At 37.1% G+C, this 12,500-nt stretch overlaps 1 protein-coding gene and 1 pseudogene across 1 annotated transcript; one reads left to right on the forward strand and one right to left on the reverse strand.

Annotated features, from left to right (window-relative positions):
* LOC137995370 (uncharacterized) overlaps positions 1-12,500 on the reverse strand; it is a 198,608-nt pseudogene that overhangs the window by 80,639 nt on the left and 105,469 nt on the right.
* On the forward strand, positions 3,353-12,016 carry LOC137994589 (neuropeptide FF receptor 1-like). The gene is made up of 6 exons (XM_068840192.1): positions 3,353-3,388; positions 3,489-3,629; positions 6,409-6,563; positions 6,895-7,159; positions 8,014-8,274; positions 10,944-12,016. The coding sequence occupies exons 3-6, from the start codon at positions 6,451-6,453 to the stop codon at positions 11,289-11,291; spliced, it is 987 nt and encodes a 328-aa protein (XP_068696293.1). The 5' UTR covers positions 3,353-3,388; positions 3,489-3,629; positions 6,409-6,450; the 3' UTR covers positions 11,292-12,016.

Raw genomic sequence — 12,500 nt, forward strand, 5'->3', positions numbered from 1 at the left:
AATTTCCCGCGAATTTTTTTTTTTTTAACGTATTCCCTTGAAATATTTTTGTCAGTGTTGCATCTTTAACGTTCTTACAGTGGAATATATATAAGTTAAGGTGGCTCCCTATAGTATTTGCGAATACTCTCACTACAGAGCAGGAGTTACAAAAGGAAACCTAATTAATGTCTCTTAAAGTTTTCCTGTAGAGATTTACCAGTATGAATAGCGATATAATAAGCCTTATATTTAGGGTGTCAATTTTTGGATTAAGGCCGTTACCATGGCAACATCGCATCTAATGACAGGCAGATATATTCATATTGTTGGCCTAAATTCGTTATATTTATACTTTCCTGAATTTCTTTTTCATTTATTGCCACATTACGTAAATTTTATTTCCTGACATTTTGAAGCAGTAAAAATTCAAGGTCGTGCACACGGTTTTTCCAGTATTCTGTAATTTGTCATTTTTCTAAATATATTCGATTAGCTCTGACAGATTTTAACAAATTTATGACATTTAATAAGAACTGTATGTGGTTACAACTAAGCCAATTTTCAAAACAACTTCACCGAAGGGAACGCGAAAGAGTTAGGAGTTTATTTTACAGAGATGGTCACGCTGACGCCACGAAAATCTGAAACACGCGCGATTCAGGCTTTGCACGCCATACTAGTGCACAGCTTGCAAGCGCTCCTAAAATTCTAGGGAGCCTCTTTAACATCCTCTGTTAAAAATTTGCATAAGAATCTTGAAATAAACATCGCAGCGGCACAGAAGAAATGTAGTCGCATTTTCCTATTCGTCGAATTCTCGTTTCTTTTTTATTTTCGGATTGGCCCAGCCAGTATTACTCCTAGGAAAATTCAGTTTCAGCGCCTTCAACAGTGTTGCAGATAAGAGTCGGGTCTCGGATCAATCTCGACAAAGATAGCTTCCTGGCTCATTAGATGAAATGTAAATATTCAGTTAAATGTTACAACAAAATTAAAAAACAAAAGACGGAAGTTTCTTGGCGAAAAAGTACGTTGTTTAACTATGAAAGTGACGAACGATTAACATTCTTCGCTGTAGCTATCTAATGTAAACAAGAACGTTGACACAAGCTCATCACGTGCACCTTTGTGGTTGCCTAGCACGTGATCAATTTATTCCTTTTGACAGAACATCATGACCTTCTCCTTAATTTATTAATTGCGTGCGTGCGTGCAAACAAGAAACACAATCCGTGTCACAAACGATATGCAATTAAATAAATTTCTCACAATTCAGGATCAAACCTGACAACCCTTTTCCGTGAGTAATGAAGCACAAAATAGACAACAAGATTTCTTTCAAATAATTCTTCACAGTCGCATTCCCACTTATTTTTTTCATTGAAGACTGCAGAGTTGAGTACAAAATAAATGTAAACAGCCAGACAACTGAAATGCGACTTCATTAAAGACAGATGTATTCAAGGCGTTCGATTCCTTCAATGTTTGTTAAACCCTTACAGAATTTGCCATTTGGTTCAGTGTTGTACATAACATCACACTTAAAATATTGGAAACAAAGCTCACTTTGATATCCAACGACGAAAGATGCAATTGTTATTGAAGAACATTACTGGTCGCCACAGTTAGTAAAATATTGGAAATACAGCTCACCTCGATACAGCTCGGTGAAGTCCTTTACTGGTCGCTTTTAATATTCCAGGTATTAATTATTTTTGAATTCCCTGCCTGTCTTGTTTATCCAATTGACGTTCCATTCTTGAGCTCCATAAGGGTAAACCACCAAAACACCATTCGCGTTACAATGACTTCGACGCCATTGCTGGTTAATTAAATATTCTACTGTGTCCACCAGTTAAAATCTACCCATTTCTACTACCCCCTAAAACACACCAAAGATACGCGCAGAAGACTACGCACAAAGAAAATACTTAGCAGGGGAGTGACAGGTTCCATTTTCCGACACGGAAAAAAAAAAAAAAAAGGGAGACCTTTCACTCAGATTCTGAATGGATTGCCATATGGTAACCCAGTAAAAAGCCTACCCAACTGTTTATCTTCAATCGTTTTCTAACAATACTTGCTGGTCTTTCAATGTAACAACAGTGATTTGTTTCTGACAAATCGTTTCCCGAAAAAAAAACTTTTGTGCTTTCACAATGTTCGTAAATTGACAAATTGTTTCCCAAATGAAATCGTCCCGCGACTCTTAATCAAACCAAAGGATTATCATTGTCGTGAGATAATTTAGTCACTTTACGTCACTCCTTTGTTAAAAAGAAACCGGGCTTGAGGCAAAGGCGGACAAAAGCTTTCTCTTACTTTTCGAATAGCTGCTCCAACGCTGGACTGCACGGCACGTAACGTGTGACACTCCGTGACAGATGGCAAGATATTTTCAACAATATTAGGGTTAGTCAGATTAGTGATTCTTGAAGTATTTACAAGGCAAACGATAGGTGTTGTTACAAACATTAACATATTAAACTCTCGCCACAGTATTCTGTCCTAAAGAGGCTGCTGTTCAGAAAGAACCAATCTTGAACACGGCTTATTTTTTTCAAAGTGTCAATAAACTTTCGAATAATTTATCGCAACATTGAAAAGTCTTAAACATGCAAGCCCGTGCCATGGGTAACCGCATTGTTGGGGATGCTCTCAACATTGCTGAATCCCTAATTTTGTTACAAGAAGAGATTTCTGCACAAATTTTTAACTCGATGTACCTATCGTTAATAATTTATACCGTGACACCCTTTCAGTTCCTTTATCCGGTCAGATGTTTCTTACTATTCATTTTGTCATTTAATCCCGCAGTTACTGCATTATATGCGATCGTTTCGCCTTGTCTCTTTACATGAAAGCTTGTAATTCAGCAAGTAAATCCACAGAGTACCAATATGGTATTTTATATATTAAGACCGTCGAAAGTGAGCCAAGATCAAAGCAAAGGACACGACTTCTTCCATGATTCATTCCCGATTTTTACCCGATTTTTCTAATATATCATTAAAATCCTTCTCCGTTTCTTTAATAAAGCTCGCAGTTAAAGGAGCAAAATAAAATAAATAAAATAATAAATAGCCTGTCTTCTTGTTCAAGTTTGTATAAGTTTGTAACTGAAATTGATTCTGTGCTGCATCTCGCAACTAGTCAGTATCCTATAAATATTAAGATAAATCATAAGCCACTTTCTAATCAAGCACAAGGCAACACATGATGATATGCAGACTCTTAATCATAACTTAAAACATAGAGCTGAATTACAAATCTCCTCATTTCACATGAACACCTGTAATCTTTGACGTATCGTAATTGAAACCTTTCAATTGTCAATAAGGACCGCACAGAGATGCTTCATTCTCAGAGAAATTAATGGGAATAGGTTTGTCGCTTTGTTTTGGAGGTAATGTATGTTTTTTTCGGCTATTCTTTCTTCTCTGTGGTTGACTTGATGCACTGCGTAATTCAAGATCCTTATATATTTCTGTGGCTTGCCTTGTGAGGTCGCCTACAAATCTAGCTGGGCTACTAAACGTCAGAAAATTTATCCTTCACTTAACTGGAAAACCAGAGGTTACAATAAGCTTTGAGAGAAATAAGAAGACAACGCCAATAGGTGTTGAAGACCACGCAAACTTAACCATGTATGTATAGCTTCCAATAACAGCGTGTTTGACATCTAAACTTATGTTTTCAAGTCAAACAGTCAAGTTGCTAAGACGTAGATGTGGACGTAACATGCTAATGTTTCATTAAAAATGCCGAGGGCTGTTCATGGACAGTGTGACGGTGATCCTTTCTCGCGGCGCTAGGGAGTATATGGCTCAAAGCTACTTGAAGGATCGTCATAATAAGTCATTGTTTTTAAAGGCACGACTTTTGCGAGCAGTAACTGCCTTAAATAACAATTTTCAAGTACGGTTTCATTTAATTTTGTCGCAGTTTCTTTCAGCTTCAAAGGGAAAAGCCAAATAAGTTAAACATGTGGTACTTGTACAGGCACAATAAAAACGTTATCGGAGAACTTATTTCTTGCTTTGCTCAACGGTAGCAATAATTATTGTTTCTTAACTATCTCCGAGCAGTAGTTAACCGGTTTGATTCATAAATAGTCAAACTTGTGCACACGTTTTTGGCTCCGGCCCTGGAACACTTATTGAATAGTCATTCTTTTAAGGATAAGAGACGGCTCTTATGAGTTCTAGTTTCATAGAAAGTTATATATTCTTAAAGAAAAATCGGGACACAGTCGATTCTCCAAAAAATATCTTTTTTCTGTTGTCGTGTCTTCAGAAATAAACACCGTAGGCAGGCGGCTGGTTTTAGACAGGTTTCCGTTCCCTTTCAAGTGCGCTTCTTTGGTCTGGTAAAAAGGGAAACATATACTTCATTATTAGGCGTGGTTACATAGGCTATAGTTGAACAAACGTGATGCAAAATGGACGGCTTGATGATACCACGTGCAGTATCAAGTAAAAGTAACGGGTGTAGCAACGGTTGGGATTTTCCTTGGTGGTACATCATTTGGTCTGCACAATGATCTTTTCCTTTTAGAAAATGTTGTACGATTAAATGTAAGTCTAACGGTGATATTTCAGCAGTTTATATTTCCTGGCATAGAAGCGGCTTAGTAATCTGGGGTCTTCGCCTCACGAAGGCAGCAATCTCCAGGTATGTTTCAGTTATTTTCTAAAGCTTCTGAGCTGATCGAGATGGTTTTGGAGAAGAAATAATGCTAATAAGGTCCGGCGTTTAAAAAGGGAAATGATTGGGAGGGTGGGGGCAGGTATGTGCTGTTGGCTCGAGAGACCTTCTTAACTTGACTCTTACATATATATATAAAGAGAATTTGGGTTAACTGAATTTTAGCTTGCTGAAATAATCCAATGAAAAGTATGACATTGTGCAATTGTACAATTAATTTCAACACTTACATATGAGCTTTATGGACTTTTCCCCTTTCATCTCTTACACTTTTTGAAAATTCAAATGGACAGATTTTGTAATTTCTAGCCAGCTTTCGCTTGATGGCGTATTTTCATTGAGGGAAAATAAAATACATTCAACATGTAAACACTCGCGTGATTGTTCAGACTGTTTTGTTGTCTTTTTTTTAAGTTTTTATTTTCTCAATAGTAATAAAGTAAGTGTTTTTGGGCACAAATATGTTTTGGCCAGACGGCTGAAGGCTCGGGCTAAAAGGATTTGAGTCGGACCCAAAAGATAGTTATGCCCGAGAACATAAACTCAATTGTGTTATTGTACCCCATCAAGAGAAAATGAGGGGACAGAGAGGGAGGCTCAAGGAGTTGGCCGGGATATGTTATGTCCACGAAAGTTATTTTTAGACGAGCGGAAGTCTTTGTTCTAGCGGAAGTCTGTCTTCTGAGACGTCCGCATTCAGTCTTGCCTCCCTCTCAGGTTCTTAGTGAAAAGAAAAAATGATGGCGCATGTGGAAGGCTGATGAATATATATTTTCTTTCAAAAATCGGACCGAGGTTGGCCTGCATGCGGACGTCTCTTGACCCCATCCGTTAAGTCTGTTAATTAACGGTAAATTCTTTAGCTCAGGTATTGTATCATATTTATTTATTTATTTATTTATTTATTTGTAACGACTTTATTTGCAAAGAACATCGCAAAAAGGGTGCTGCCAGGGAAGAACTGAATCCTCTTATACGGCAACCCCCAAAACAGATTAGAATAAAACAAATATAATATATTAATAAACATTAAGTATAGAAATATTAAGAAACTATAAAATATAAATACATTAAATTATACGGTCATTACAAATATTTGAACTATAAACATGGAGAGAATGTAGAATATTTACAAAGAGTAAAGAAAAATGAATAGATAAAAAAGATTACTGAGTCACGTTGTATAAATAACTTTTAAGACCTTTCTTAAATTTATCACACTACAATTTCTTAAATCAGACCATAATTTCTTAAATTTATCACATGCACCATAATTATCACACCATATCACTATTCACACTGTAACGTCTATGGAAACCGCATTCATTACTTGCAAAACATGAAGAGGGGCAGTGCTTCAGTTCGAAATATTGAGTTCTAGTAGTATATTCCTTCACCGTTATATCAGCCTTGCTCCCTTTGGCTTTTAATAATATTAATCGTGCAGAGGAAATCGTTTACCAGTATCCCGTGCTTCTGTTTTATTACGCTGGTCCTTGCTTAGAAAGTTATATTTTATAATCTTCAACCATTTATTCAACATTTGATTAATTATTTCATTTAGTCATTCCTTCGTTCATTTAGTTATTTATTCAATAATTTAATCATGAATTTATTAATTAATTCGTTTTCATAGTATTACGTTGTACATGCATTACCAAGATACCTCAAGAATACATGAAAAAATTAGCAAGGTAAATATTTTTTTTTCCTTTGTAGGTGACTGCAAAACTGCGGATTGGGTCAAAATTCCCAGTAATCATGTTTGATTCAATTGATATCACCATAGCAACAGTGGAGTGTCTATTAGCCATTACAAGCATCGCTGGAAACTTACTCGTATGTTTCGTCATAATCAAAAATCGTGATATGAGGTACATACATAGCATCTGCATCATCAAAATATCTTGGCCCAGTTGTCCCCTCCAAGGGTACCCAAGGGCACGACAAACAGTGAGGTGGGGTAGGTAAGGGGGGTGTGTAGTGTTCAAGGGTCAAAATCAATGATTTAAACTGAAGGTTAAATGGATCAACGTGGCCGAGCGTACCGATCAAATGGTAACTACAATCCCAAAAACCTTTAAGCGGATACGAAACATCATTGATATATAACATGGTTTTGAGGCTTTTAAATTACTGCTGCAATATCTTTCAGAATTATTGATTGAATCAGTTGCGTTTTTTTTTATTACCTTTATCTCATAGGACTCCTTTCAACTATCTGCTATTGAACCTTGCAGTAGCGGACATCATTTATCCCACCTTCCTCTCTACTTCTTTCATCTACCAGCACTCTTTCAATAACCCTGATGCAATGCCTGGGAATGCAATTTGCCTGTCGTTGAGGAAATTGGCGTGGATCGGAGCTGATTCTTCTGTATTCACTTTGATTGCCATTGCAAGGGAACGCTACTGGGCTGTAGTACACCCATATTCAATTCAGCGGAAACTCACTTGGCGAAAACTGAAGGTGCGAAGATTAAGTTGTTGAGCGTATACAGTCCATGCAAATGATTAGCGGCCATTTGCAATGGCAGATCCTTTTTCACCAATTTCATTTTAATTTTATTTTCACCAATATGAGTGTCTTAAGGATACCCTCAAAAACTGAATTCAGTTCTCATGAGAACAATTTTTCAAAACCTGTTTAGCATTTAGCAATTGACAATTGATCTTGACTTTTCTTTCCGAATTTTGTTTTTCAAAAGGCCTTTAAGGAATTACTATGGGAAGTATCCACAAATTTCAATCAAATCCGACAATATTGAAATGCCTCAAAAACGTTGGCAAATTCATCCCCTGGGTCCCTCAAATGAAATAAAAGTTTAGCTTTAAACCTCAATTCTCGGTATTTATCCCTTTCTCATAGCATTTTTAAGGCTGGGAAAACTGACATTAATTACGTACAGAGCGTCGGATCTTGTCTGTCCATGACCTGAGGCTCTGGGAAACTCTATATAGGAGAGCATGCGCCATATGGTTCTTATAGCCAAAAATTGGCCGTTTGCACCTTGCGACGTACGCCTGCTCACTCCTCATGCTAACACGAATGAACCAATCAGAGAGGCTTTCCATTTTTCTTCGCGAAAACCAATAGAAAGACTTTTTGTTTCAGGGCTCCCCTGGACTCAATTTTTCCCTCAGTCATGCACAAAGGAGAAGAGCTCTGAGATTGAGATTGACATTAATTAGTAAAATAATACTAACATGTACTCAACAAAGTTATAATTACCAAGTTACCTGTGGTCAATCAAATACTTAAGTTGCCCTGCTTCCCTAAAATGTACTTATCAACTGTTAAGTTTCATGCATCCCACTCTATAGGCAATTATTCCAGGTACTTGGACCCTTTCAGCACTGTTAAATACCCGAGGTTTCATGATCCAGAGCTTCGGCAGAAAAGTCGCCGTGAGGTCTTGTGATCACTTTTGGCTTGATTCCGAAGAATTGCAAAATGCTCATCGCCTCACTATGGTAATCTTTGTTGGTATTTCATCCTTGTTGATGATTGGCTATTACTCGAGCGTTGTTTACACTTTGTGGTTTAAACATGACGATCAGACGGAGAAACCACTTCATCAGCAGGTATGAATAATTTTATTGGTAGCGCAGCGAGTGGATTAGTTGGTTGAGTATCGGGCTGTAAAGCGAGAAGTAGTGGGTTCGAATTCCGGCCGGATCAACACTCAGGATCTTAAAATAACTGAGGAGAAAGTGCAGCCTTTGTAATCTCATCTGCAAATGGTTAGACTTTCAAGTCTAAGATAAGCTATTTAATAATTTAACATTGGTAATAGCGCCGAGTTGGCTATTACCAGTCTCATATCCAACAAGCGCGAGTGGAATAATTGTTTTATTAAATTCCTTAAACTTTAAAAGTTTGGAAGTACGAAATATGAGCGAAAAAACGGGAAAAAATCCTAGCGAAATCGAAGAAACTTGATGAAGATGCGATGTTGTGTAATATCTAGTGGCCAGACAGACGCAGACTCATTACAAAAAAACGTTTCTTACCTATTCGCGTACTTCTAAGCTTCGGGATTGACACAAACTTTCCACAAAAACGTTGTCTTTTTTTTCTTTGCTTTATACCGAGAGAGATGTCGCTTTCCGGTGAAAAAAACTTTAGTCTAGCAAGAAAATCGCAATCATTTACCACATAAGGTCAAACTAAGGTATATTAGCTGATAACCGAGATTGAGTGAACCAATTAGAGCACGATAAATGCATTATCCGAGGTTGAGAATTTAATAACAGCTTATATTTTGTCTTTAAACGCATCTACCTCAAAAACGAACTCGCTGATCCCCATTTTTTATTGCTGTTGAGTGATAGCACGCTAGGATGAAACTTTCTGCAAAGTTTGAAAAAAATTCTCTGGAGCAGATTCAAAGCCACCTTCACAATTGAGAATTTTTTAAGGCGGCTCTTAATGTCAAAAACTTTAGTCTTAGCCTACTAATCACTTTTCAGCAATAAAAAATGGGGGTCACCAAGTTCGTTTTTGAGATATAAGAGCTTAAACACAAAATGTAGGGAGTTTTTAGATGGTTCTTTTGTTTGCATGGTAATTTAGTACGTCACATTAATATGTGCATCTCGTCAAGCAATTATTGGTGTTTCATTTTGGTACCATAAAATTGCCATTAAGTGAAACAGTGATGTAGAATTAATCTTTCTAATAACACTATCTGTCCAAATTATGGATATCGGTTTGACCGACCTGAAGTTCACAGTATTTCAGTGTTTTTTTTTTTTTAATCTTACAATATTTTGCTCAATATTCAGTTAAATTCTGTTATCCGAAGTTTAAAGTCCACACCCCTTGACCCAACCATAGGGTTTAGTGCGATCGTAGAATAGTTGTTCACATTTAAAGCCGTTGTTAAAAAAACCATTAAACATATGCATTGCAAGTTTCTGCGATGGTGTTTAAAATATTTAACACTTAGTCTTTTTCTTAACAATTCAGGGAGGATCATAAAATTATGTAATTACTGAGCCCTGTATCGGAGATGTGTTACCGAATGATAACCAGATATTAGGTGCAACGATAACACAAAAACTTGGTTCCGGCCACGCACACAACTCTTTGATAAATATTTCAATAATAATAATAATAATATTAATATTATTATTTATTATTATTATTATATAATAACCAAAGTTTCTCTCGCATATTGATTGGTTCTTGCCTATGATCTATTAGAGAACGCGATTGACGTCACGATTGACGTCACCCTCAGCTTTTATGCGAATAAAGTTTTTAAATTCTTTATTATATAAAACAAATAGATTCCATGTTGCCGTGCGTCTGTTCAGTAATAGATCACGGAAGACGTCAAAATGTGGAAAGAACATCAGTGACACATTCGGATATCGCCTCGTGTGCCCTTTTTTTGTTCTTACCACATTTTTACGTCATCTGTGATCTATTACTGTACAGACGAGAGGCAACATGGAATCTATTTGTTAAACTTATAATGCGCCAATATCAATATACATTTTCATCAGCGCATCTATATCATGCACGTAGTTTTCTTGGTCTAGTGCTCATCGTGATCGCCTCTGAACACGAGTTATCGAATTCGAATCCTACTTCGGGTGACTTAACATCGATAGTGAGGAAATAATTTAAGAAACCGAATAATTGAACCTATAACTTACCATTGGCTTATTTGCCATCTTACACACATGCGCAGCAAAATCCTACACTTTGTTTATTCGAACAAAGTAATGATTTAATCATGACCATTTAGGCATCTATAAAGCACATGCAAGGTAACCTATGGGACTGAAAACATTCCAAGCTGCTGCAAAGTTGAAGTTGATGAATAATTTATCATGCTGGCCAGCACAATAATCATTTATTTATGCGCAGGATTGCAAGCAATCAGGTGCACTGGCCGAAACGTCACTGATGAGTATAGCTATTTTCCTCCATATCAAAATGGCGGAAACACCTGCAGAAGGTCGATCATTGAAACAAACGAACAAACAAGCGTCCGAGTCTTTTGGATGCAGTTGTTAAATACAAGCTGATGCGTCCGTGTCTCTCTGGATCTTTATTCTGTTGAGTCACATTTCCTTTAACGATTAGTTTATCCCCAGCTGGAAGGTTGAGCCGACGTCACTGCGATAAAACTATTTTGTTTATTTTCTATTGACTGCACTTTTTTAAAATGAGGTGTTTGAAAGTTACACTGTCTTTTACCCAGTATCTGATCGTATTATCCTTTTCTTTTTTTACACAGGGTGTGTTGAAAGTTCGGAAGCGAGTGACATTGATGGTTTTGACTGTCACTACACTCTTCGCAATTTGCTGGATTTCAGACACCGTACTTCACGTTTTGGAAGATTTTGGCCTATGCACAATCAGCGATGTTGCAATTCCCATAGCTCACACCATGATTGTTTTCAATTCAGCTGTCAACCCGTTTGCCTACGCTCTGATAAATAAAAGATTCAGAGAGAAGATGAAGGGAATGCTAGTATGCAATAGCTCATGTCAAAGTGAAGGAAGGATCATCAGTGAAACCTCTTCCAATAGAGTTCAGCGCTCCAGAGGAGAGATTTGTTTCAGTTCAAATATCACCGACTAGAGAATTGAAATTTACTGAACAAATATGAGCTTTAGAACGTGAAAAATGTTTATTCTCCCTTTTTTATTTCTAACATATTTTCTCTGTCTTACTAGAAATTTCATTGATCACGGCAATGATTCGTAGAAGAGTTTACCGCACGGTTTTTAACTACTCTTTCTATCATGATATTAAAGTGTAAGGAGATCCATGTGATATTTGATAGAAGGGCTATTGTACCTCAATTATCTAACCTTAACTGCACCTTTATTGGCTCAATTTTTCTATAGTAACAATGACGGGTACTCGTTGAAGTGAACTCACACAGGTGAGTTCGCTTCTGTGGACTCATTGAAGTGAACTCAATGATTTGCAATGATTTGAACACAATGTAGTGAATTTGGCTCGTTGAAACTAATTCACAGCCATTAACCGGCTTACAAAGTCACATATACATGTCATGGTTAATTTGCGAAATATAAGAGGCAATTCTAGTCAAAACATGCTCCAATTTACATGATATTTCTTCAGGTAATAATTAATCTAGAACAAGCTTCAGCAGCTGTTTCGATTCTTCATTTTTCAGATTTAAACAGTTCAGAGTTCCAGTTTACAGGGCAACCAGGTTGGCAATCGGACTATTCTGATTTCAATATAAATTGGCCCGATTGTAGGTTAGAAAGTTCCGATTCAAAGACCCAACGCCATACAGTAGACAGTCTCGAGACTTTGGGCTTTGAATCACAATTTTTTACGCCCTGATAGTAGCATCAAACTATATCTGTCAGTTCAGAGTAAAATGAGATTGTTGTTTGAAGTTTAAATAAGCAGTAGACTAGCAACCTTTGTGGCATGAGTGTGGTGTTGTAGCAGGATTACCCCCCCCCCCCCCCCCACCGGCCTCCCATCTTACAGGACGGGACTCTTCGCCTCTAACTGAAACAATGATCTGTAGTAACGTGGGTAATTGGGGGGGGGGGGGGGGAAATTGTGTGTGTGGATAATGAGTTGAGGGAAAATCATAGCCAAATCACGGTTAGGGTTAGTCTGTAGAATGAGGAAGAGAAATTCACAAAGCAAACTCTCAACCTTAAGTTAGGGTGAAAACTTTCATTTAAAAAAAGCCATAAAGCCATATAATACAAGAAACTTAAAATATGTTTGAACATGAAAATTTGAACATGAAAAATTCTCGTTCTTTAAAACTGCTGCAGGAGACCAAAAACATAA

Source organism: Montipora foliosa, chromosome 3 (genome assembly GCF_036669935.1).
Source record: "Montipora foliosa isolate CH-2021 chromosome 3, ASM3666993v2, whole genome shotgun sequence".
Lineage (NCBI taxonomy): Eukaryota > Metazoa > Cnidaria > Anthozoa > Scleractinia > Acroporidae > Montipora > Montipora foliosa.